Genomic DNA, 26167 nt, shown 5'->3' with positions numbered 1-26167 from the left:
CTGATGACATTGGCACATCCTATGTTCATGTGGTGGCTGACGGGTTGTAGCAGACCCAGGAGCTTCTGGGTGTCTGAGCCCTGGTTGTCCTCCTTCTCTCCGGCATCTGCATCCTCAGCATCCACCTCGATGAATTCCACCCAGGGCTCGTCTTGGTAGAAATCTGGTGCATATGTTGGTAGGCCACCCATACCACCACCGCTCAGGATAAAATTCAGCTCGTTCAACTTTCCTTTCTGCATGTGCACAAATTTGTATGTTTTAAACATATGCGGCAGGATCAGAATACATTTTTCCTATTCTCTACACAGCCTTGTGACTAATGTGTAAATATCAGCTACAAACACAACAGGCTTTGCGTTTCACCTTTGTCTGGGCAACAACAGAATTATTGTTCTATTCTTTCCTCTCAGGAATTTTTTTTTCCGAGGTCCGGGGGGTAAGGATGTTTTGTAAAGAGCAAACAGGCTGCCTGTTAAATGCATCCCACATAATCTGGCAAAAACAGACCCACAACACAACACAACCAAGGCCCCCTTCACATTTATTCACCCCTCGGTGGTCCTCCTGTCCTTGTTTACTTACACAAAACAAAAGTGCTTGTTTGCTTTTAAATTATTTATGGACATTTTTGCTTTTATTTGAGGGTTGACTCAAATGATAAACAGGCTGTGCTTCTGAGAGGGACAGTGGGTGATGATGATGATTACGTGGCCTGCAATGCCTCCGCCAACTGAGCCACATGGACGCCCAGCAGCCAGAAGGGTCTGTTTTTAATCAAAATTACAATGGCAATGTAATGAAAAAACTGGTTACACAACACTTATATAATCACTTTACTGAATAAACAATGCGCAATAACATATGTTGGCGGCTGTTAATCATTGATCACAATTTTGCTCTTTGTGTATACAGAGTAGAATATAGTATATGAGTCCGACCTATTGGAGAGTTAAATAATCCCTCTCAATCATCTTTCATGACCCACTAGAAGTATGTGGCAGTGTCTGTATCTGCAGAAACCCTGCCCTCTGTCTATATGTTCTTATTTTGCTGTGTTTGGGACATTTTTGGGTGCCAAACTTTGGGCAGTGGGTGTGTAGCCCTCCGCTAATAACAGTGCGTAAACACTGATTGGAGAGGGAGCTACGCTGTGTGCTTCTGGTCTCGTTCAGCCATGGAGGAGGGGTCAACTTTGAATGCTGTGTTTACAAACTGCAACCTACAAATCCTACTCAATTCTGCCATTAAAAATTACAATACATGAATAAATATTTGTTTTGCTAAATAAATGCATAACATGAATCCAGTAAACATGGCTTATTAATATATGTATGAACTGAGTCATTTTACAGATGAAAAATAAACATTTCATTGCTCTCTGGTGGATAAATGATATAATGGTGACACTATTTTGAATTACCACAAACACACATCATCTTTGGCATGGTCTAGTACTGCAATTTATTGGTATCGGCCAAAATATATGCCGATAACAACACATCTGCAACAAGCAAAGACCAAGTATGTTAATGTTTCGGTCAGGGTCTTGTATGTATGTTCACATTAGACAAATCACAGCAAAGGCAGAATAACAACACAGACACAAATGTACCTTTAACAGCTCCGGATCGATGCCTTTAATTTTGGGCACAGGAACCGGTGGCAACAGAATCATCATTAATCTGCAACGGCAGGGGAGACATGATGAAGGTAATCTGTTCACACTTGTCAGTATTTGTGTGTGCGCGTGGCCTGGCAAATGAGGCCACCCTGAGAGCTGCGTGGCACTATCTGCTGTGAATTTTGGAAACGTATCGTCCCGCTGTAACTGCGGTCATTAATTCAGTAGCGATTGAATATGTTTTGGGGTAGATGCATGAAAGAGTGAGAAAGTCCGTTCCTACCTGTGCTGCTGAGAGACGACAACTAGCATGATGAGTATGAGGATCCCCACAACCCCAAAAACAAGAACAAGCATGAGTGGGAAAGTAGACTCTGAAAAACAACATGAAACAGAACCCATGGTCGTCATCACAACTACAATGTTTCCGGTTGTTCAAGGTGGTGCACGCTGTATGTCTGACCTAAATGAAGCAATGAGCCAGATATAATATTTTTTTTCATTTATCTAAAATATTGTGTCGACCCATCATGATGTTACCTTTGCCGGGAACCTCAGTCACTTGAATGAAGATGGAGTCGCTGAACTCTCCAAACTTTGTGAAGGCCTGCATCCTGCAGCGGATGTGCACTTCATACTCTTTTCCTATGTGCAGACCATAGATAGTCTGCTGGGTGTGCGGCTGAATCTCCAACTGAAATGCAGAAACACATAGAGAGAGGAAGAGAGAGAGAGAGAGAGAGAGAGAGAGAGAGAGAGAGAGAGAGAGAGAGAGAGAGAGAGAGAGAGAAAAGAACAAAAATACAGAGTGAATTTAAAATGTTTTTATTCATCAGAAAATGATTCAGCTTTTGTTTATCCTGACAACTACAAATGAAGCTTACTGAAGCTTAACAATCAAGGGGACTATGTTTATTTTTGGTACCTGTAACAGTGACCTTTCCAAAGGTCCAGTTGTTTTTTTTTTTTCAGATACATTAGACAGAGGACATACTGTTATAATGGTGGGCTCTAAAACTGTTTCCAAGGCTGCATTTGTCTGGCCAGGCAGCAATGAATATGAGTCTGTTCAAGGTCCCATGGCCTCTGACCTACAGATCCCTCCCTTCACTTCCTTCAGAGAGGCTGTGTTTTCCCAGAGGGCCTTGCTCTGGCTTCCACGGCCTTGCCAACAACTGCATTTTAGCCACAAGAGTCCACGGGGGAGGGGAAAGGAAACACGACACTGTGCCTCTATGACCTACCTACAATTTACTTTAAGAGGTTGCATGAGTGTTTGTATTTGTGTGAGGTTGTGCATGCGCACATAGACATTTTGTGAAGTTTAAAGGTGTGTGTTTAAATGTGTCAGGACATATAACCATGCATGTGCCCAAAAGCAAATGAGGAAGACAGAGAATTTAAGAGCAAGTAAAAGAGAGAAAACTTACTGCTTCCCAGTTTGTGGTATTTCTCTCTCTGTACTGGATCTCATACTCAATGCGCATCCAGCCTGCACTGACGTCTGCAGAGGGTGGGGGCTCCCAGTTGACCATAACATCAAAACTTAGTCCAGAGGGACTTATATTCAGCAGGGTCCAGTTTAAAGACACTGGTGGGTCAGGACGCACTGTTAGGAAAAGGGTAAAAGTTCAGTTTGAACAAAATGAATATCATTGAACATGGTAAGTTAAGACATGTCTTTGAATGCACTTGATCAACATTTACAGTTAATCAAAGAAACTACTGTATACGACCTATAAGTCAATGAATTTTAAAAACGTATCCTGTAAAAAAAAAATACCGCTTTCACACCCCGAAAACGCAGTATCCGTCTGGACGTGAGGCCAATACGATAAAGTATTTATCTGGATTCGAGAAAAACGTATTTGTGAGGACAGGCCCTGAGCTGCTGCAGCCCAAATCATGTGCCCTATATCAACATACAGACCTACAGCAAGTTTTGCTAGTGTCATAACAATCAAATTGATACTCGCTGGTACTCCACCATACTTAACCGTTCAATGAAGTCAACAAAATGTTTACTACTACGCTAGTCTTAACCCTACCAACTGTGGGGCTAAACATGTAAATATTGTTTTGACTATGATCAAATTTAAAGGGTGTCTCCTCAAACTTCATTACAATTTGTCCAATTAGATTAAAAGTTATTCTGTGTAAATATTAGCACTTTGACCTGAGGGTTGCGCAAGGAAGGAAGAAGGAAAACTCATGGAGTGGAAAGAGAAATGCAAAAATTCTCAGTAAATGTAATGGAAAGTTGCCCATTACAAGTTTATACTTTGTGGGTGCAGGTAGAACTTTTGGGCATGGGTCACCAAAAACATCAAGATTGAGCATCTGGGGACTATTAATATTTACAGCAAACTTCCTGGAAATCCTACTGTGAGTTCAGCGGTAAATAACATCCAAATGTTATTGATAAAGACATGCTGATAATTAGATTGCACATAAAAGGGGAGAGCAAATAAACAAAGGTTCCTTCATGGAAGAGATATCAATGAACATATGACATTGCCATGTGATAATACAGTATATCAGCATCTTCTACAGTCCTGGTCAGATAAAGAAGACTGTCAGACATCAAAACATTTACCAAGTAAACACTGTGTATCTGACACACTATCAGGCTGTGATATTGGCAAGCATGTGACATTTGCTGCTTCAGCTGATATGCAGCAGAAAATACCATTTCTTGGAAGCCCTTTGTACAGGTGATCTATCGTTTTAGCAGCACCCATTTTATTACATGTCAGGGTAAGAACTCTGCTAGAACATGTTTCACAATGACGACTGGAAATGTAAGATAGAATTCCCTTATTCATTGTATATATTGCAAAAATTCGGATATATGCACACATTTCTCACTAACCGATATTCTCCACAGTGAAACAGTCATCCTCATTGAAGTAAGTGATGTTGTTTAGGCTGCGGAGCTGCATGCAGTAGGGGATCCAAACAGATGTGTGGTTTACGTCAAAGAAGCACTCCCTGTTTGAATGGATATACTCTGGACACTCTTTCCATTCACTGCTGGGTGAGCTGAAGGAGGAAAACAATAAAGGAAAAAAGAGAAGAAGAGGCAAAAGAGGATATAACTGTCAACTGAAGGCTGGATTGTTTTTATTTGAACTTCTCCTGGTAAAGAATGCTATGACACTCACTCTTTCTTAATGTAGAAGACTCTGAGTGCTCCAGGGGAGGACAGGTTGTTGAAGCTGCCTGGACTCCACCAACATCGGAATGTCTCCTGGTCCCTCGATATGCATTCAGTGAAATGAGGTTCAAGGGGAGCTGAAAGACAGAAAGGCAACAATCAGAGACAGAACAAACAAATGAACTCAGATAGCATTAGGCGGATCAATCACCTGTATTGACATCTATGAACTCTAAAGAGGGGGTTTAGATTTATCAATGCAACAACACTGATAAAATCCAACCCTCATTATCCCCACTCCATCCTCAAACCATGACTTCTGCGAATCGGCACAAACAACTCTTACTTTTTCGCAGTAGATACAAGTGAGGTAGCTACAATTCTATCTAAACCTCAAGGTAAGAGTGATGCAAACCTGCCACAATGCAAAATAAATATCACAACAATACCTCAAGTTTACCACCCATCCTTGAAATACTGAAAGATTGTCAATAAAATGTTGTAGTTGAGACCTTTAGACATTGTACGTAATCCTGTTATTTAGGCACAAAGAGCTGTTATACAAATCCAGAATACTTCTTCTGTAGCTTGTGTAACATGACGTTTGACGAAGTATTTCACCAACACAAGCTGGCAAATGTGTCAGTGTACATTGCATTAGCATCACATATTTTCCGTAATAGAAGTTATGACCTACCTGTAGCTGCCAGCTGCCATGAGAAAAACACATAACCTGGATAAAGGCTATGTAACGTACAGCGAGGGTAACACTTTCTGCTGGCGGGAGATAAGGCTCATTATCACTCTGCAGCTGATGTTAATCTAAAATTGACTCCTGCTATTTGTGAACCTGTGCCACACAAGTGAGTAGGAAAACAGCTTGTTGATAAATGCTGTTACTTTGCATCAAATTTTACTCACCAGGCCTTCCTAACCTTTCGATCTATCCACACACATTTCATACCATTTCTCCTCTACCCCCAACCTAAGGGCCCTGACTCAGCCCTTTCCACCTCTCCCTCGGCACCCTGTCACTCCTCATCACCAATTCCCCGCCAACTCCCTCCCCTGTCGGAGGCCAGTTTCTCATCCAGCTGAGAGTCCCAGGGCTTGGTGCAACCATAAATAAGCAACTGAAGGTATCATTGATTTCTGCTCTATCCGCTCTCCTCCAGCACTGGCTGCAGCATAAATCTCACACACAGACCCAGAACATAAACTTGCTTCACAACACAAGGCAAGGAATTAAAGACAGACTGGAGCAATACTCTGCAAATGCAGCAGAGCACTGTCAGAGGAAAAGTTTTTTGAGTTTATAGACATTAAACAAGAATTATTTCAAGATAAGAATCACTAAATGAAGCTAAGTCTTACTCAAGAACTATGAAATATTACAGCAGCGTATACAGTATGTGCATGTGTACAACACTTGCACACAAGACACACACCCGGCCAGCATGCATCCCTTGTTAACATAAACATACTTCTAACCACCACAACTAAACATCCTTACAAAGAAGCCCAAGCCCAGGCAGACCAGACTGCATCATTTATTCACACAGAATGTACACCATTATTTTGATTGCTTTGCTTACTTTCTATTTGATGCTGGTGTAACCTCATAATTCATTGCATTCCTACACCATTGTGCCTCTAGCTCTCAACCCTTCCTCCCCCTTTCCCACCTTCCCTCCCTTCATCTTCTGCACACTGTCGTGGTTCCCAGAGCTTTGCTATTTCAACCCGGCCTCCCTCCCCCTTCCAACAAATTCCAGCTGCCACCATCAAAGAGCTTTCTGCAGACACTGGATGCAAAGGAGAGCATAGAACTACAGCAGGACAGATTGCATAAAAAGTAAAATAACACCTTGAAAATTCAAGTTTTTGGGTTAAAATATATCCTTGGCAATCCTGACAGCTCAATCAGTCTTTTGTTTATACAATGTTTTTTGATTTGCTACTTTAAACTCTTGCTCATATGCAATTATTTACATAATAACACATGTCTGAATGTCGTCTCACAGCTGTTGCTCTATTCTTGGTGGAAAAGACTCAAAAGCATACAGGCAGCATTTTGACAGTTAACCTCTCCATAAAGAATGAGGCTCTGCTGGTAAAGGTCAGAAGATACAGCCATTTTTGGAAAAGCTGTTTGCATTTATGAACACGGCCCTGAATCTTAGTCCAATCTAAAGCGTGTCAGAGGTGAAAGGTTGTGCAGCAACACCTGGAGAGACTCAAATTCTCAATATCTCTCTTTCTCACTCATTTGCTGACTGTCATACTTCTCAATTTCAATTCATGTCAATTCAGTTTGCTGTATTGGCATGAGTGTAACAAGCACAATGTTGCCAAAGCATTAAGAAATTATAGAGTAAAAAGAAAAAAAAAAACTTTAGAATTCAGGAAAAACCTGAAAACACGCACTTTGCCGTGTGTATGTTTGACAGAGATTGTGGAGTGCGTTGAAGTATGTGTGAGTGAGTGTGTGAGTCTTACTTTTCTTCTGTGATATTATAAGACATAATCCTATACATTGCTTTCTCGCCATAATGTCTTTTTCAGTGGATAAAAAAGCAAATGGAACTGTTCAAATTCTAACTGGTTCACAAGCCAGGGGAAAACGTCTTGACAGCTAGACGTTGATTACCTGCCAGTGGTAATTTCGCTGGAGGGCCTTACTGCCCATTTTCTACACGTACTAATATATAACCAGTTTAACTGATGTGAAGCTAAATCCTGTCTGTACCTGCCAGCTGCCATTAAATGATTAGCACTTGAGAGCCTTCGGCTGGAAGAAGAAACCTAATTTTGTGTGTGTGTGCCTTCAAACCGGCTGTCCATATGTATCTGTCGGTCCTTGTGGGCTGTGTGTACAGCTGAGACTGATAAACAGCTCTTAGCTTCACGTCCTGTCTTCATCAGTCCATACAGAGGAGCTAGGAAACCACTTATCTACCTCGATGTCAGCTTTAGCCATTAAGGTTTAAAATCCACTAAAAAGCCTAAATAAAGCACTCTTCTCTGGGCCCCTGCGCAAGCTGGCAAACAGCACTAAAAAGGCGGTGAGAAAGGTGCGAACAGGCTTTATCAGTTACCATATTGCGAAAGGCTTGACTGTCATGAGGAGCAAGGGCGAAATGAGGCTATGACGCTATGAATTACCACCTTTTCCAGCTCATTTGCAGATTTAAGTTAGTATTGAGGTTAATAACGCTTCAAAAGGCTGCTAAAAGGAGAGAGGAGATGTGAGGCAAGAAGGAGGAGGAAGTGAGAGAGACAGATAGATGGCAGTCACAGTCACAGAGAGTCAATGTGTGATTTTTTTGGCTGCAAAACAAACGCCGTAGAGAATAAAATTTATGTCATTATATATCAGACAAATAGTAGTATATATATTTTCCTTGATGAAACTGACATTTTAAATTCAGAGCATAAAGTCAAATTAAACAACTTTAGACATGACTACATGATAATCTAGTTTATTATTGTAGTGTACTGTTGATAGAAATTTTAGTATCTGGAGGCGATTCATTATTTGTCCCACATCATTTTGTGTGGCATCCTCCAGGGTTCAGTTTTAGGTCCGTTACTATTATCTTTGCTGTATGAAAGCACTAGGAACAATTACTGACACAAAATAAATTTTAACTCCTATGATTCACTAATATTTAGTAACTAAGCTGATCTCAGCACATTGACAGAAAAATTCCATCTTCCACAGCCAGAACTCTACATCAGACCACATATTAGGTATCTGTGTGTGATTATTTGAAAGTGCATTCAATTCTAAGAGACAAATTGGTTGTTAAATGTAGCTTTTTTTAAAAACACGGAACTGCATCTAAAATCAGGCATTTCCTTCCCTTATCCTACATGGAGAAAGTTCTTGGTGTACTAATATCCTTGCAGACTTGTCTACTGCAAATCGTTGCATTTGGTAATTTGCCTGATGGTATTTCCCGTCTGCAATTAATGCAGAACGCTGCTGCTGCTGAAGTGCTGCCTGGACGTACAGAAAAGATTTTACATTTCTGTTTGGTTTTCCTAAGTGTAAAGCACTTTGGCACAAATTTGGTTTATTTTTAAAGCATTAAATAAATTAACTTGATCATTTATTACTTTGGGACTGTATGTGCAGTTTGTGCACACGTTTAAGGGAGTGTTTTTATCTTTTTTTGTACTTATGCTACCACACTGTCAACAATAACACAAAACACACGCACAAATAGACACTCACATACACACTAGTAACATGGACTGCGTCTCTTCATCCTGGTATTAGCACATAATTGATTTGATTGCCCTATGCTTGAAAAGAACACACACATGCCTGCTGAACAGTACAACCTTTTGTCCCCGGTCACTTCATTCAAATAACTCGTATTCTGCTTTCCACTGACAGAGTAAACACAATAACAAGACACTCAAAGCCAAATTGCCACTGCAAGTCTCAATTTATCCCCAACAGGAAGGGTAAAATATAACTCTTTTTAAGGGTAAAGCTATCACATACAGTGATAACATTACACTATTTCACCACAAAGATTATGTATTGTCGATGCAAAAGGCTTCATTATGTTTATGTCTCCATACATACTTTAAGTTGTAAGTTATATGTTATATTTAGTTATATTTTATATTAACATTTTCTATATTTTTAATTTTTATATTCTTACTCTTCTACTTGTGTGTTGCCTCAGGGAGTCGGGCAAAGTACGATTTTCATTGTAAGTACAAACAACTGTGTTTCTTACTGTAAATATGATAATAAACCTCTTGAATCTTGAATCTTGAATCTTGAATCTAGGCAGACTACAGCTAACTCGGTACTACCGTTCAGCACCGACTTCTGACTGCCATTGCAGGACCTATGCCAGATGATCCACATCGCTTAATGCAGCACCATCAGTCTGTGTGTGTGTGTGTGTGTGTGTGTGTGTGTGTGTGTGTGTGTGTGTGTGTGTGTGTGTATGTGATTCTGTTAACCAGATGGAGAAATTGGCAGCACACACTGACACTGTGCTAAGAGTAAAAGTGCCTGTCAGTCTGCACATGCCAAGTCCTACATTATGTCCCTGCTCCACAGCCCATTCACACACACACACACACACACACACACACACACACACACACACACACACACACACACACAGACACACTGCATGAACACATGCAATTTTCTGTAACACACACCAGTAGATGTGTTAATGTGTGCAGCAGACAGCATCGTTTGTCTTCCGCAGGGAACGTGTGTGATGAGAAAAAGAAAGAAAGAGCAGATGAGTAGAAAGACAAGATGGGAGGAGGAGAGGGAGGGACAAAATCTGGGAAACTCAAACACAATTTTCTTTTATTTCACATTTTCTCCCACTTCTTCCATAATTTATATGTGTGCTTCATTGTTTGGAGGAAAGGAAAATTAAAACCTTCAAACTGAGCTTAATAGTGTTGGTGAAATGTTGAGTCATGAGGCCATGTGGCATTCGAGGGAGCCAGAGAGGGCGAGAAGTGGGCCAGAAGAGAGCGGGAGAAAGGTGAGATACTGCAACAAGATACAAACAAGGGAATGTAAACAGGTGATATAAATAACTGCCAACATGCACACTGAGTTTCACACACAAGTGCACGGACACACACAACTGCATACTCATTGAACTTACACCTTCAAAACAAAAACCGACAAAGAATATCAAAGTGCCATTGTCCAATTCCTTGAACATGTTCCTTCCACTTCCACAACAGGACCTATGGCTTTTCTTCTCTTAGTAAAGTTTGGGACCACAGAATGACAATTACTCGCTCCATCTGATCCTCATGACTCCCATCAGTGTTCTTAGCTTTGAAGTCTAACAGACACAATCTGGTGTGTGTTAACCATGCAGTGACCCAGTCAGCTTTTTCTGGTTGGAGCGATTTATTAGCCAGAACTAATGATGTTAATCTCCTCTAATGCCATTACAGCCCACAGTATTGGCTTAGCTATGTCATATTACGTCCAAGTGAGAGTAAATATAGATGGGCAGGGGTGTCTGGCTTACAGCTTGGACACCTGCACACATTTTCTCTCCTTTCTCTCTCTCTCTCTCTCTCTCTTTATTTTTTTTTGGTTTATTCCACCCTGCCAGCCACTCTACACTTCAGCTGGGTGTTAGACTTTTTTCGTAGCAGGACAAAGCAACATGTTAAATTCAGCTGGTGACTGTGTGGCCTCACACTGAAGTGTCACATCCCTGTTTGAGAAATGAGTCAAAATGGCCTCGTAGCCGTTTGTTATCAGTGACACACCGACCAAAACAATCCTCTACTTCTAACGAAAGACAAACTGAGTTCCTATAGATAGCTGAAATCCTGACATTGTTTCACTCATTGCGATCACCTGTTAATGGTTTCTTCACTGGTCTTTCTGAAACAATGAGACTTGTTCCCGGGATTTAGTTTTCCTTGTCTGGCACAGTCAAAGTCAAAGTTTTACAGCACTTTACAATTACAATTACAATTTGAACACTGTGATTTTAAGTTAAACAAAAAGTTTATATAGATATTTTTTTATGTTATCTGCCTTTTTTGGTAATTTGTGTTATTGCAAATATAAGCGGAATTCTGAATTAGGTCTCCTTACTTAAACATACTACAAGAAGTTTTTAACTAGTTATAAAACAGTCTCAATTTAATACTAATGCCTTTATATGACCTACATAAGCACACAAGACCATCAGTGAGCAGATTGGCTATTATAGTTATCCTTAATGCCTGCTACCGCTACCGCTTTTGTCCACAAGTTCTGCCAGAATCAGCAAAAAAATAATGCTGCTGATTTAAAAGAGTTCCAGTTTCACTTTGGTTCTTTTTTTCTATGCTACTCCTCAGTCTGCCGTACTGCTTAAAACCCTTTAAGCCTTAAAACTTGATTTAGTTCTAAGGATATATTTCTACTTCTTAGCTGCTATCCTTCTATTACAGAGAATTTCCCCAACCATGTGCTCTCCATCCCATTATCTACAATATGCATTTTTTTCCTGCTGCTTTTTTAGTTTCCAACTTTGTATTTAACTTCAGACACCATATCCCACATAAGGCCCCGACTTCGATGCTGAGAGCAAACACACCCACTGCTTGTCTTTGAAGCAGATGTGACTGCCAGATGGACCAAACCTCTGCCTCTTTACCACTGGTTACCACCTCTGTGGCCAAGAACAGAGCCTCACTCAACAGGATCAATCTATCAGGGCCTGAGGAGCAAGTCCTCCTGAGACACATAAACAGATGCTCAGGAAAGGTTGGGGAGAAAAAAAAAGAATGTGTGTGTGTCTTGAGACAGATCGAGACAAACGACTACGACTGGCTATAATCACTCTGGCAAGCCTTTAAATATATAGGAGCATCTCCAAACGTCTACTCTCGGCTTGTTATGTGGCTGTCTCTACAACAGACATAAAAATGCTGCAGAAACAGCATAACCCACAGAATTTCAGGAAGGCTCTATTAGGTCCCCAAGTGGAACAACAAAATGGTTTTAAAAGAACCCCAAAAGCACAATGTTTACCGATACTCTGTTCAACAAGAATGAACAATTTCTGCAACCTATTAGATGTGTCTGAGAGAAAGAGTATTGGGTAAAAGGTCAAATATCGACAGTTTTAGGTGTAAACCCAAGAGTAGAACGCAGGTGTCAGGATTGGAGTTTATACAGTGGTAGGCTTGAGAAAGGCACAGACTGTGTGTATTTGCTCATGCTATCAGTCGCGGCTTTGTGTTTACAGATGTTTTAGCGGTTGTTGAGGAAGACCAGGCCTAGACTACCACAGAGCTTGCCAGAGCAGATTTTAACCAGACAGAATGTTTGATGGTTTGACCTTACCTGGCAATCAGCGGTTTGTCTGGGAGCTTATCAGAAAAGTAGTGCAAACCCAAAAAGATAAAGACATTTGCTACAGTTTGTTAACAAATACAAAGTCAAAAAGCCTGAGGGCAAAGACATAAAGCTCGAAACTCTGTGTGGTTTACTAATTCAGTTACAGTACTGTGGAGACACCTGTATGTTTGTCTACATCTGTTTTACACTGCTTTAAATGTAACATGGCATTATCAAAATTAAGATTAGCTGTGTTGAACCTTTCTGTGTTAATATTATCTAAATATTTCTATAATATAACAATGATATAACTGGCCATTTTGTACACATCATGTAACTGATGGAGCTGCTCTCGTTTTCACATGTCATCACTTGTCTGTGGCAGTATCTTATCAGGATACTCTGATTCTATGCTGGGATTTTCACTCCACTACACCAAAATAAACAACAAAAACACCTACCTTACCCAGACTGTCCCCACTTTTCCCCAACACAAAACCATGACCAAAAGCCATAGCAATAATCAAGAATGTATGACACAAAGCCAAAAAACAATTATAATCATTCATTTCTAATCAGAATGCCAACATGGCAATTAACCACAATTGCTTAATCTAAATGGGAATGCTTAGAGTATGTTTACACAGATATACTTAAGGCCATGGTATGACAAGCGCTCTAAAAGAAAACACAAGGCGTTAATTCACAACCAAAATCTGTGGAACAAAACATGTTGGCTGCTTTGGAACCAGAACTGGCACTAGAATTATTTTCACTTGGAAAAGCCAAACTGGATTTCAACACAAAGAAATAGCAGAGCAGAACAATATGTTACAGCACATAATAATTGAACCAATGCTCTCAAACATTTGTGCCAAATCAGTCCACTGAGTGGTTTATTTTCCCCCAAATTGAACTTAACTAACTAATATGTTGCTGAGGAAGATTTGACTTAATTTTGCCCTGATCAGTGCACTTTAGAAAGCAGCAGACTGCACAATGATACACACTGACCAAAACCCAGGGAAAGCCCTCCAAAAAAACTGAAAAGAAGAAGGGTGTGGCTTTAACTTGGCATAAAAACACAAGATGAGTTGGCATTCTCCAGTGCATGCCAGTGGTAATATTTCCAGCTGTTTTTCACTAAACCCACTCAAATAACTTGAATTACCGCCTCAAGGTTGTCTTCTTCTGCCAACCCATCAAGCTGCAGATAACATCCATGTTCATTCCATATGTTTGGATCTCTGTTCTCCAGGAGACTCAGGCTCTCCTCCAGTGTGTCTCCCTCCTTTTGTGCATGTTGTCTTTGTCTCTCTCCTCCTCTGTGTTTGTTCTTTTATCCACCTGTGTGAACAATACGCTGTGAGTCTTTGTAATCTGGCTCAGGTCTGTTTGGTGATACTTGTGGTGGCCCATCGACCTCCCGGATCCATCATGATTATAATGTAATGTTGGTTTATTCTGTACATGCGACATCTTTTGCACATCTGCCCTCAGTTGGTCTTCTTGAGGTTTCTCCCATTGTTGTTCCTCATCTGAGTCGAGGCTCTAATCTGTATCTATGATATAGGATGTCATCTGCTGTACAGATGGTGACTTCCCTTAAGACAAATTTTTGATTTGTGATATAAGGATCTCTAAATATAATTGACTTTTAGTTGACTTTGTTAATCGTTGTTGTTCTTGTTCTGCTGTATATCTCTTAGTTTGCAAGTTCATTGAGAGAAACAAAAAAGTCCAGTTCCATTTCCTTGTGTTCACATGTTTGGTCAAGTTGTAGCCATGACAGAAGACAATGCATATAACATGGATGTTGCGGCAAAGTAGCTATAAATTCTACAACGTAGATATATGTACACACATATCTTCAACCCGTCAGCACAGAGGATGTATACAATCACCACAGTTGTGAGCACCCAAGATTAGTGTCAATTCAGTATCCGACAAAATGTGAAAAATGGTCACAATGTCCCCTTCTGCTCCTGAGTTAAGGCTTCGAAAAATCGCAAGAAAAGTGTATAGGACATTATGATGTCACAGTGAAGTTGACCTTTGGCCTTTTGGAAACTTGAGTCCAAGTAGAGGTTTGTGCCAAATTTTAATAAATTCCAGCGTTCATAAGAATGGGACGTGTGTACAGAAGGATGGACAATCTGAAAACAGAATGCCTCCAGCCACGGCTGTCGTCAGCGCAGAGGCATAAGAAAGAAGTGCCCAAGTGAGTGCCAAACTATTTGTCTGACATATAGTGGTTCATTGTCACAAATGCTTCCTCGCTCCAATTGGTAATTTCTAATCAGTAAAGATGAATGTGTTGATGAATATGTAAATCAAAATGTGTCTTCTTTCACATTAGTCTTTGACTTCAGTCATGTTGTGCAATCCTGTGTGCAAATTCACATATTCTTAAGGTCAAACTCCCAAACCAGACCCAACCAAACATACATTAAATACCAGCTAAATCAAGTTGCAAAAATAATAGAAATAAAATTTCCAATGCTGTTAGCCAGACTATTAATAACTGAAATGACATTTAAGTCATGTAAACTAACTATCAAATGCAAATGGAGGGTACCAAATTTAAATGTTATGAGTACATGTGCAGGTACCACTATATCTACATGGATAGGGCCTCAATCAAAGCGCATATCACACAGCCAAAATTCCCCCCAGTGTTTACCCAGGTAACGTGTGTGTTTTCAGTTCTGGCAACAGGTGTGTCAGCAGCCAGACAGGCAGAGATGGTTTGGAGATTTCTCAGGTCTCATGCTCTCTGACTCACTTCTTGATGGCAATAAACAGATGCACCTAAGAATATACTGGCAAGACAGTGGCTTGCCAAAATGTACATTTAAGGATGGCTTTTTACTGTTTTGCCAAATGTTTTTTAGTGCCATTATTTACTTTTTTATTATAACATCCACAGTGTAAGCATTTAGTCAAATTACTTAATTCCCTTATAACCATGCCCATTAACAATTAAGGGTTGTTTTAGAAAATGCCTGCGTATACAGCTTCCAGAAACTTCCCTCATAATATACATAAAACCAAGGAATGCAGATAAAGCAAAACCAAATGACAAACAGCAAAATTTCCTTTTTTTTTAAATAGATAAAATAAATAATGTTTTGACAAAGTCAACATCTGAATTGATCCATTTCTTGGGAGTTGCTGTATCTGCACATAATTTCTCTATATCATGTGCAAGTAGGTAGACTTTAAATAAACAAGAATCTTTTGGCTAAGGTTGCAGGGCTGTACACTTTCACCTAATTCCAGCTGTAGTGGCTTCAACCATTAGAGAAAGATGCCAAATCTTCTTTCTCAGTCAATTTTCTAATCGGGACTCTGACCAGTATAGCATAATTGATTTTAAAGTTCCTATCTTGGCCACCTATTGCTTTAAGGATTTAAAGTGGTAAATTATACCACTTTTCTTAGCCACAGCATTCTTTCACCTAATTATTTCAAATAGTTCAGTGACAGCTGGATTAGCTGGCTGAACATCCTGCATCGTCCTGTCCCTGGACTTTGACAGAGAAGCCCCAGCCATATATTTACCCTAGCTCTATTGATCACAAGCCTGTTTGACAAGCCAGACCAGGAAAGTGTGGCGTTTGCTCAACAGTGAACATTTCCACATGTATTTGAGCAAACACAGTATTCTGCAACTGATGTCGGGCATAAGATGTGATAACAAGTGTCAACAGCGTGCTGTACACAGAACCTCAATCACATTTGTTAATGTTTGATAAGCTCCATGTAGAGAGATTGATAAACTGTCTGAAGAATGATTTGTCTCACATTAATCTATTTCTTCTACTTATTTGTCCTGACACAAAGCAGTGCAAAGACACCTGTAACCTACCTGATGATGTCATGTGGTCCCAGCCCATCATAAATGCAGATCCTGGTGTGGACAGCCAATCCAGGGAGGAAATTAGGAGAAGGAGCAGGAGATTGGAGCAGGAGGACGAGACAGCCATGATGCTGGGAAAAGAGACGGAGGGGAGAATGACAGGGAGACAGACATACAGTGATTATAATTATCAGTTGGACTCCATGATGACATGCCCACCCTTCCCTCACTACTCTCTACCTCCCTCATTCTTTCTCTCACTTTATTTCTCTCTGCCCCATGAGCTCAAATTGTGGATGCCATTTATTTTCAGCTGGTGTATGTGACACCAAACACGGAACAGAGCATAATTAATTATCATGCCTGGTTACTCAGTAGCATTTGTAAGTTGAATGCACAAAACATGTTTTTCTGTTTGCTTTTTGAGTACTCAAAACTTACTACTTAAAACAATTTCTTTATTTGACAAACAAAAATTCTAATCAGACATTCCTTATCATAATATATCTTTTAAGTTATACCCATTTGAAATAATTTTGTCATTGCCCATGATTTTATTATTATTATTATTATTATTATTATTATTATAATTATTTTATACAGACATATATCTACTGCAGGTTTAGAAATGCCAACAGGTAGAGTAATTTGAAACATAAGCAGAAAGTCACTCTTATGTAACCTCTCATTGCACAAACTAATAGTGAATGAAATATCAGGGTAACTTAACCCTTTATCATTGTGCCTGTTACTCCCGGAAACCAGTCAGTGATGCCAGGTCTATTTTTTTTAAAACGTTATTTTAGTCCATGTTACATGACTCTTTTATAACAGTAATTATAAAACCACACATGTGGTAATATTAAACCTGTATGAACATTATTGGGCCATTTGGGGGCAACAGAAACAAGCTGTAAACACAATACTGACACATTATCCTCTTTTAAGTCGATATGGCAAAACAGTTGCTTATTTACAAATCCAGTAGACAGGGGGCAACACTAGAACTCATTTAGAGTCGTGTCTCTCAACACTTATTGAATCCAAATCCTATATTCATTCTCCTTTCAGCTCTGTTTTGGTCTTCATCAACTCCTGAGAGACATATGCGGCCGTTTAGCTGCTAAATGCTCCATTACGTTCACCAGCTAGTCGCTACCCTTGTCTGCCGATTGGTGCTAGGCAGGTGGTGTACACAGTGGGGGGAAAAGCTGCCATAAAAGCAACAACTGCCTGCTGTGGATGATAGGAGGTGGATGACAGTAGTGAACCAATAAAGCTGCGGGCAGTAAAAAAAAAAAAAAAAAGAAAGACACTAAAATGCTCCATAGAGCTGAGGAGAACTGCAGTCAGGTAAAACTATTGCTGTGTTCACGCCTACGAGCTACACCATTCACATTACACATAGCCTTTGATTCATTCATAGTAGCTTTAACCTTCTCAAATTCCAAACCAAATCAATTCCACATCAACGAGCCGCAGTGAGTGTGATTTTTGGGTTCCAATTATCACATGCTGTAGGAAAATACAAGAGAATCTAGAAAGACTTCTTTGCAAAATTTGTACCACACCAACACAGCAACATGTCCCATGAGCTTGACTCCCCTTCTCAAAACTAGACTTAAATTTCCCAACAAAACCTTTAACACAGAAATGTGTCATCCAGGCCTGTAGCTACAACTAAAATTGGATTAGATTTTTTTTTTATAAAAGCATATGGCCGGTGATATAGAGAAAACAACTTCCTGGTCTATAAGCTAGTGTTGGCAAACAAGTTCTACCAGTCAAGTCCAACCTCTAAATATAGGCCAAACTTTCTGTCCGCACCCTTGGCTATTTACAGCTGTGTCTCCACAACTTCACTGAGTTTCCAGGAACCCCAAACGTGGAGGCTATGTTTCTGAGGGCTACACTGCCAGTATTTCACCCAGTTCTGGTGTAGAACCCTTTGAGCCACATATAACTACAGTGAGATATAAAGCGTATCAAATTCTCCTGTATGTTTTTACAGGCATCATGCCTAAAAATAGTAAGCCAAAAGATTGTTTCCCAGAATTTTCTACTTTCATATACAGTGACTACTACTGAGCAGGTATAGTAAGGTCGCCTCAGGCACATTTCCAAGACTGACAAGCTTGTGAATGAAGCAGAAACACCCAACAAAAACAATGCACCAAGGACACAAAAAGAAGAGCCATCTTCTTTGCAAATTTTAAGTTTGTAAAAATGGACTAGTCACTGACTGACAAAATATTGAGTCAATACAAACGTTAAATCATAAGTGTGTGTGTGGATGAATTCAAAGTGTCTGTGTGTATGGCCAAGAGGCCATACAAGGCCAGGTTATACAATGCAAGAATTTATGGCAGAGAGCTGTCAAGCAGCAGACTCATCTGGCCTGACTAAAATGCTCCATTTACAATCAATTACTGCTCATTTTCTGCATTTGACATCTTGCCCAAGTTCGTCCACACACCCTCTCTGTCTCCCTCTCCCTTCAGGTTTGATAATCTGTCATTCTAAAATCATTAAAAAATGTAAAAAGATTTTCCCTCATCAAAAGCTAAATTTAACAATCCCACTGATGAGCACTTTAAAACCAGTTTTCTTTCTGACTACGGGAGGGTTTCCATATTGTCTTTTCTTTCAAAGTTTAACATTCTTTAATCAGCTGAGAAATCAAAGTACTATAGAAGAGGGCCAAACACTCCCTCCACTCCAACATGTGGCCTCATGTTAAGCCTAACATTGGTCTCCCCCTCTCTCATGTGAAAGTGTCTGTGAAAGCCATGGCAAGATTAGTGCTTCATCTCCATCTCGTGCACGTTTCTCCCCCATTCCTGTCCTGCTCTCGGCCAATTACAGACTCTAAGACTGGCAGGAAGGCTGGCTGAGCCAATCAGAAAAGAGGGAGGCTCAGCCCAGGCCTCCTGGGGTCCCTTGGTAAACATTTAAGGCCTCTGTGGTCAACCTTCCTCCCACTACCTCTGCCCTAAAACGCACACACACATGCATGCAACATCTTGACTTGGCACCCCACTGCCAGCACCATGCCTCTCCCATGTTTCCGCAAATCTCTATTAATCATCTGTGTTTGTTCAAAAGGAGCTGACAAGAGAGGGGGAGGAGGTTAGGAGTAGATGGGGTGATGGTGTGAGGGTGAAGCCAAAGAAAAAGAAAGGTTAGGGGGTGAGAGGTCACATAATCTCTCAGTTAGTCTCTTCTATAGCTGTAGAAGAAAAGCATGCGTACACACACACACACACACACACACACACACACACACACACACACACACACACACACACACACACACAGAGTGATGTTGCAAGCCCAAGTTTAGCTGGAGATTTCTCCAAATATTTGCGACCAGGGAGGTAAATGTTCCATTTTGTGAGGTGTGGTCACTCAGAAACACAAACTTTATTGTATGTGCTATTGCAGTGGTCTCAATCTGGATTGTGGAGTGCACACAGGACCCTGGGTAAAAATATCAAGACCTGATAAAGTAAAAAAAAAAAGAAATCTGATTTATGAAGAAACAAAGGCTCTGATGCATGCAAGGCAATAACGATTCAGGTTTGTGAGATTTATTCACACAGAATGATATGTACTTAATGGATGGGTTTTTATTAGGGAAGAAAAGAAACAGGTGATACTCATCGAGCAAACACATCAGTCATACCTGAAATATGACTAAGCTTATCTTGCTCCTGAATTCGCTATAAATATAGTGCTGAGATTTGGCCCTTGTGTGTCTAAAAGGGCAGTTTTGTTGTTGATTGATTAACAGTTTCAGTTTCAGTACTGAAGCACAGAATGCTTGGATACTCTTGTTTTGTAGTACTGTAACTTAAATACATAATAGATGCATTCGGAATATAGATCATATATATATATCACTGCTTTTGTCATCAAGTTTTTATAATGGATCCTGCGAGCTATTTCAGGCAGTCAACTCGATCTGCATTGCTATACACACGACATGCTAACTAACCATAACCAATTAGATTAACATATATAGTCATTTACAAATATACGACATCCTGAAAAAGCTAAGAAGCAAACTAGAAGTTATCATTTGGAATATGCAGATGTTTACTTTCAGGTGGAGAGTAGGCATGTAAACACTGATTTATTAACATAATTATCCAATTACACGCATGCACAAACATAAATGCACACAGAAAAATTAGGTCATCCTTAAATGGGATTATGACCCCATGTTGTGATGGACTTTCTCTGCATTCACCAACCTCAATGCGTTTTTCAACCTCAATCTGTGTGGTGTATAGGTAAACACACACACATGCTCTAATTAAGATATAAGACAGGGGCATGGATTAATTAACATCAGATATGAAGTGTAAGGCAGACAGTGTGAGAGAGGTGCTGGCAGAGGTGAGTAGTAACATGTCACTAGAGGGAAAATCAACATGGACAAAGCTCCTCAGAGTCAAACATTGCAGTTTTGGGCTACCCAAGATGCAAGTACACATCTACGAGAGAAACGTGGTCAAATATATGGTAATCCATTCAAAGCAATAGTCCTATGTTGCAACCAGAGATTTAGGATTCAAACTTGCTGCTGCTACAACCCATGTCTAAAAGAAAGTGACCAAGCACCAATGTGTTTTTGCATGGGCATGAGATATTATCTTTACGGATGTCCCAATCTGATCAATGTTCGGCGCTGATCAAGGTATTTTTTAACTGATCGTTATCCGCTAAATTAAGCTGTATTGATCCAATCTCTTGTTTCCTTCACAGGGTACCTTGCTTGGAGACAGGGCGACATCCAGTTGAGGTTGGTGACAGCCAGTTGAGGTGGTTTTTCTGCACATCCAACTGGGAAGAGACCCTGGTATAGACCCAAAACACATTGGATCCCTTACCTGGCCTGGGAACACCTCAGGATCCCCAAGGAGAAGTTGGAAAACATTGCTACAGAGAGGGACCTCTGTGCTTAGCCTGCTGCCACCATGAGAAAATGTATGAATGGATGGGACTCCTTGAGTCTTGGAATGCATTATGGTGAATGTAATGCCTCCCATTAGTGCATTCCTGATCTCTCACTCACTCACTATGCACTCTTCATTATGTATTTTATTCCTTTCTTCAGACACTCTCTCTCATTCATTGCAGTCTATCTATCAGTACAAATACATCTGATGTTCTAAGCTCCAAGTGCCTATCTCACTAGACTAATTGAGGGATAAACGAGAATTAAAGGAAGATGTGAATCAATTTAGTATGACCTTGGTAATTACAGCCACTGAATTATCATCCAGGCCTACTTAACAAAATCCCAAGCTATTCAGGGTTTCATTTCTCAAGTAAAGCCAGACAAAAATTCAACCAAAGGCAAGCAACTATAATCATGGAATAAAGCCCATATGAATAAAGCATGAGTGCGATGCCACAAGGAATCTTTAATGGCTATAAAACCACAGTGAGGAACAAGCGGTTCGGGTAAAATGTGCAAACGTTAACTAGCTAGTGGTGTATCCAGCATTATGCTCCCACCGCAAATACGTGAACATACAAGATATACACAAAAAAAAGACCAAGACTTGATATCCAGCCATTGTGCTTTCTTACGTCTTACTTTAAACTGCTGCCTCCTCTTCCCAGTTTGTGAATAGTAACTTTTTTTTAAGTTGTAATGTGAAATTTTAACCCAAAGCACTCAAATATGGACAAAGGCTGAGAGCCCTTAAAACGTCAGGTGCTTGGGGGCAGCCTGGAGAGCTCTAAAACATCTGGTAATAATTTAGAAAAGATGTTGGTGGTCTCATCTAGTCATTTTGGTTGAAACAGTTTAAACAACTTTAGAGCAATTTCACATAATAAAATGACAACTATAGGTGCTACAAGATGAGACAAACACAAAACAAAAACTTCATTGTATGTGTCCTTTAACGGTATGACGATTAAGACTTCAAGAAATTTAGACTTCATGACTGTACGGCAACCACCATACATAATTATACAAATATTGTGGGAGAAATAATTATACTGTAACATGATCATTTCAATGTGAGGTCTATGTCCACTGTTGAGTCTCTCAATAATTACACAAGAATCAGGATTTTCAGCCCTGGACCCTCCTTTTCACCACTAACCTCTTTCCTTAAAATAAACAAAATCTGAGTGAACATACCACAGACTTCAACATGAGCATGCATGTTACACCAGACACTGGTGAGGAAGAGTTCACATTAACAAAGCCCCTCAGACAAGAGGCGGTGCCCGAATATGTCAACTCAACCAGCTACTCCTGCAGTAATAAGCCTTCAACTGTTGGATGTATTTACATGAATTCATTAACCTGTGGCGAGAGGGTGTGTGTATGCATGTGTGTGCTCAGTAGGTACGTTTGTGGAGAAGGTATAAATACAGACAGGATGCATTTTTAACCTGCGTGTATGTGTGTCTGTTGGAGCTCTCAGGCATTCAGATCTGGCTTCAGGATGGCTCTAATGTCTCTCCTACTCTTATTTCATAAGAGAGAGTGGAAAACTCAGAGTCAGCAAGTTGGCATGAGGAGAGCCTGTGCTGGAAGCAGATCAGGACACACATCTGCAAACCCCGCTACGGTCTGTGTGTGTGGAGGTGAGAGAAAGAAAGAGTGGGTGGTGTGTATGCGCGTGCATGTGTGTATGTATAATATCAAGTGTGTGTATCAGAGCAGGAGCAAGAAAGGTGCAAGCAAGAGACGGAGTCAAGCAGGAACAGAGAAAGTGTTTGCTGTGCAGATCTGAAAATTGATCTATGTGGAAAAGCTCTGCTTTGCAGCATTCCACTGTGTGTGTGCATGCACGGGCATGCAGTGTTTTTTTTTTAAAGAAATTAAAACGAAAGCTGTCAAGTAAATTTTTTTTTTTTTAAATTGCTCCCCCACATCTAACTTTTTCATCTATTACAGCTGCTTGTCATTGGTAAAATAACTGGTTGGTCATTTCAGAGACAATTCATTCAAACTAATCAGACTTGACAGCCACATGTGAACTAATCAGGATTTTGGTTTTAACTTTTTAGAATTATTTTGAATGGAACACATTTAGTGCAATCCCATTTAAAAGAAAAAATAAAAGTCTCTATCAACCCACTTGTTGTTTTGGAGGACTAAGTATAGATGCAGCATGTACCTCTCTAATTTGCTCTAAATCCGGCTGTTTCTCCATCTATGTCAGACACACACACACACACACACACATCCTGACAACCATGCACAACACTAAAGACCGAGTGCACACGGATGTGTATAAAATCTAATGGTTTCCAGAGTGCTCCTGAGCTGTCAAAGGGTATAGAACATTACACAGTATGTAATATTGTATGTGGGAGTGCGGCGAACGCTGAGATGGAAACTGATGGAACTAACAACTCCTAAAAACTCCTCGCCTCATCTATTAAAAAATCTCTTGATTCAGCTACCTGGTGGATACCATAATAGCTGCCATTATGCATGTCTCTCGTCATGCTTTTTCTCTACACAAGTACTTACTGAGCAACTGTTATAATAATAAATCCTATTCAATATGATTCAGCTATATTCAGGTAAATATTATTTTATATTTGTAAAACGCATCAATGCATCTCACATATCAGTGTCAGGGATTGTTGATTATTCCTATTTTGGCTTTTCTAAATTATCACCATCCAGTGGATGTAATAAACATGCAGTACTCAATATATGTGATTCAACCGTACAATAAAACCTTTTTTCTAATGAGTTTATTACCTTATTGTAGTGTGTGCCTTCTATAGTGGCCAAATATGCACACTGCATCTCATCACAGTGTGGTGTGCTTTCTATTCAAAACAGCGGAGGAGCAAAGGTGCTCTCCTGTAGTCAGTAACAGTCAGACGCTCACTGATGAAGAGCATGCAAACTGAGAGGAGAAGCTGACAAGAGTAGCTGACATTTCTTGTCATGCATTTTTGAAGCGTTAAAGTCATTTATCCAGAAAGAATCCTAAATATTTGCTGATTTCAGTAAAAAAGAAATGGGGAAAAAAGAAACCTGCTGCTTTTCTCAGTTTCCTATTAATGTAAATTGAATTATTTTTTGTTGTGCATGGTTGATGAAACCCACCAAGCAGTTTAAAGGCATCATCTGGAACTTCTCTCATTGATACTTGTCATTATTTGTGGATTAAGCAAAATAGTTAAAGACAATACCATCACAATTGCACTCCTCCTGTCATCTACAGTAACATAAGCAGGTATATTATGGTCACCGAAGCAAACTAACTGATCTCCATTGATGCAGATCAATACACACGTCTGTGTCAACAATGAAGCAACACAGGATGTTCAGAGTATTTTGGCTTTAGCTGTAAAGTTATAGAATGTAAAGGCTTGATCCTGCATTTCTATCACATTTGAATCAGATGTAATCTATTTCTCCCCCAGGCTTTGATATGTATCAGCATGATGTCTGACACAGCACCAGATTAAACTCCCTAAGAGATAACAGTCCAGGTAGCGAGGCTACATCCGTCAAGAGCAACCATGGCAGTCACTTCATCCCATCCCCTGGGTGTCCAACTGCTTTTGCAACCGCAAGTTGCTGCGGAATTTCAGACAACCTTAAGTTTCTGTGATTTCACGCAGTGCGCATTATGTCAAACAGCAGGTTAAGCATACTCCATGTTCGACCGGATAAAAATTATTTTGCTACGAACAGCCAGCAATGTAAAAAAACAAAAGAAAGAAAAAAGAGAAAGAAAAAAATGTCATGCATTTTCAGTAAAGTTTTCCCGAGTGGTGTGTTCGCTGCCTAAAACGTGGACTTTTTGGAGACATGGATGAACACAGAAAAAAAGACGCACTGTACGTATTAGAAAACGTAAACGCACTTACTTAAATATGAAGTCCCGAGGCGAAAAAACTGCAAGGACAGCGCAGATCGACTTTTCACAACTTGGTCATCTGATGGCCAGCGTGAGCACCGACAGGCACGAAAAAGTCCTGCTCCTCCACTTCAAGCCCACTCGGCCCAGAAAGATCCCTCCGATCGGGATTTTTTCACATCACCCAATCATTGAAATCGGGTCCGTGACGCTTTCCTGTTAAATATGTTTGTCTTATCTGCTGCTCAGTTCATCATCCAGCTCACTTTCAGAGCTACACACACTACGTAGCTGAGACAGAGCCAGTGTGTGTGTGTGTGTGTGTGTGTGTGTGTGTGTGTGTGTGTGTTTTCAAATGGCGGTGAGGCGCCCTCATCCGCCAACAATCCAATCTACTCCATTATGGCCACAGAGAGGACAGCCAGAGAGAAGGACTGCCCGGCCAAACTTCCAAAATAAAACCCCCGTAGGCTCAAGTAGCAAAAATAATTTTAGGAGGTTATTTATTAAAGGAGAAATAGCCCTAAAACATAGAACAATCTCGTTAGAACATATTTGAATTTTAAACCGATGAGCCTGTTATTGGATTTTTGTTAAGCAAAGTCATACATTGACTTATTTTTATCTATAATTAAGGTTATACGTTCTTGCAGACTCAGTTGTTCAATTACATTTTGGACCAAATACATTTTCCATTATCATTATCTTCTTCAGTATAAAGGGCAGCTTTGCTTACATTAAAGGCTGGAGGAGACTGTTTCCCTAAAAGATGCGCAGTGCATGTAACCTCCATACAGTCCAAGTATGT

The 26167-nt window shown here is 40.1% G+C and overlaps 1 protein-coding gene across 1 annotated transcript in view; it reads right to left on the bottom strand.

Moving 5' to 3' along the window:
• The window catches only part of ghra (growth hormone receptor a), a 31159-nt gene extending 5448 nt beyond the window's left edge, over nucleotides 1-25711 (bottom strand). The window contains exons 1-9 of the mRNA XM_051422553.1: nucleotides 25370-25711; nucleotides 16508-16629; nucleotides 4789-4918; nucleotides 4497-4666; nucleotides 3055-3233; nucleotides 2165-2318; nucleotides 1908-1998; nucleotides 1616-1685; nucleotides 1-236 (exon numbers count right to left, since the gene is read on the bottom strand). Coding sequence (XP_051278513.1) covers nucleotides 1-236; nucleotides 1616-1685; nucleotides 1908-1998; nucleotides 2165-2318; nucleotides 3055-3233; nucleotides 4497-4666; nucleotides 4789-4918; nucleotides 16508-16625 — 1148 coding nt within the window. The 5' untranslated portion in view covers nucleotides 16626-16629; nucleotides 25370-25711. The remainder of the gene's footprint in view (nucleotides 237-1615; nucleotides 1686-1907; nucleotides 1999-2164; nucleotides 2319-3054; nucleotides 3234-4496; nucleotides 4667-4788; nucleotides 4919-16507; nucleotides 16630-25369) is intronic.
• Nucleotides 25712-26167: the final 456 nt, after the last annotated feature.

The sequence above is a fragment of the Dicentrarchus labrax genome, unplaced genomic scaffold, assembly GCF_905237075.1.
Source record: "Dicentrarchus labrax unplaced genomic scaffold, dlabrax2021, whole genome shotgun sequence".
Classification (NCBI taxonomy): domain Eukaryota; kingdom Metazoa; phylum Chordata; class Actinopteri; family Moronidae; genus Dicentrarchus; species Dicentrarchus labrax.
Note: the sequence above shows the minus strand (reverse complement) of the source record. Positions and strands in the feature narration are given on the sequence as shown.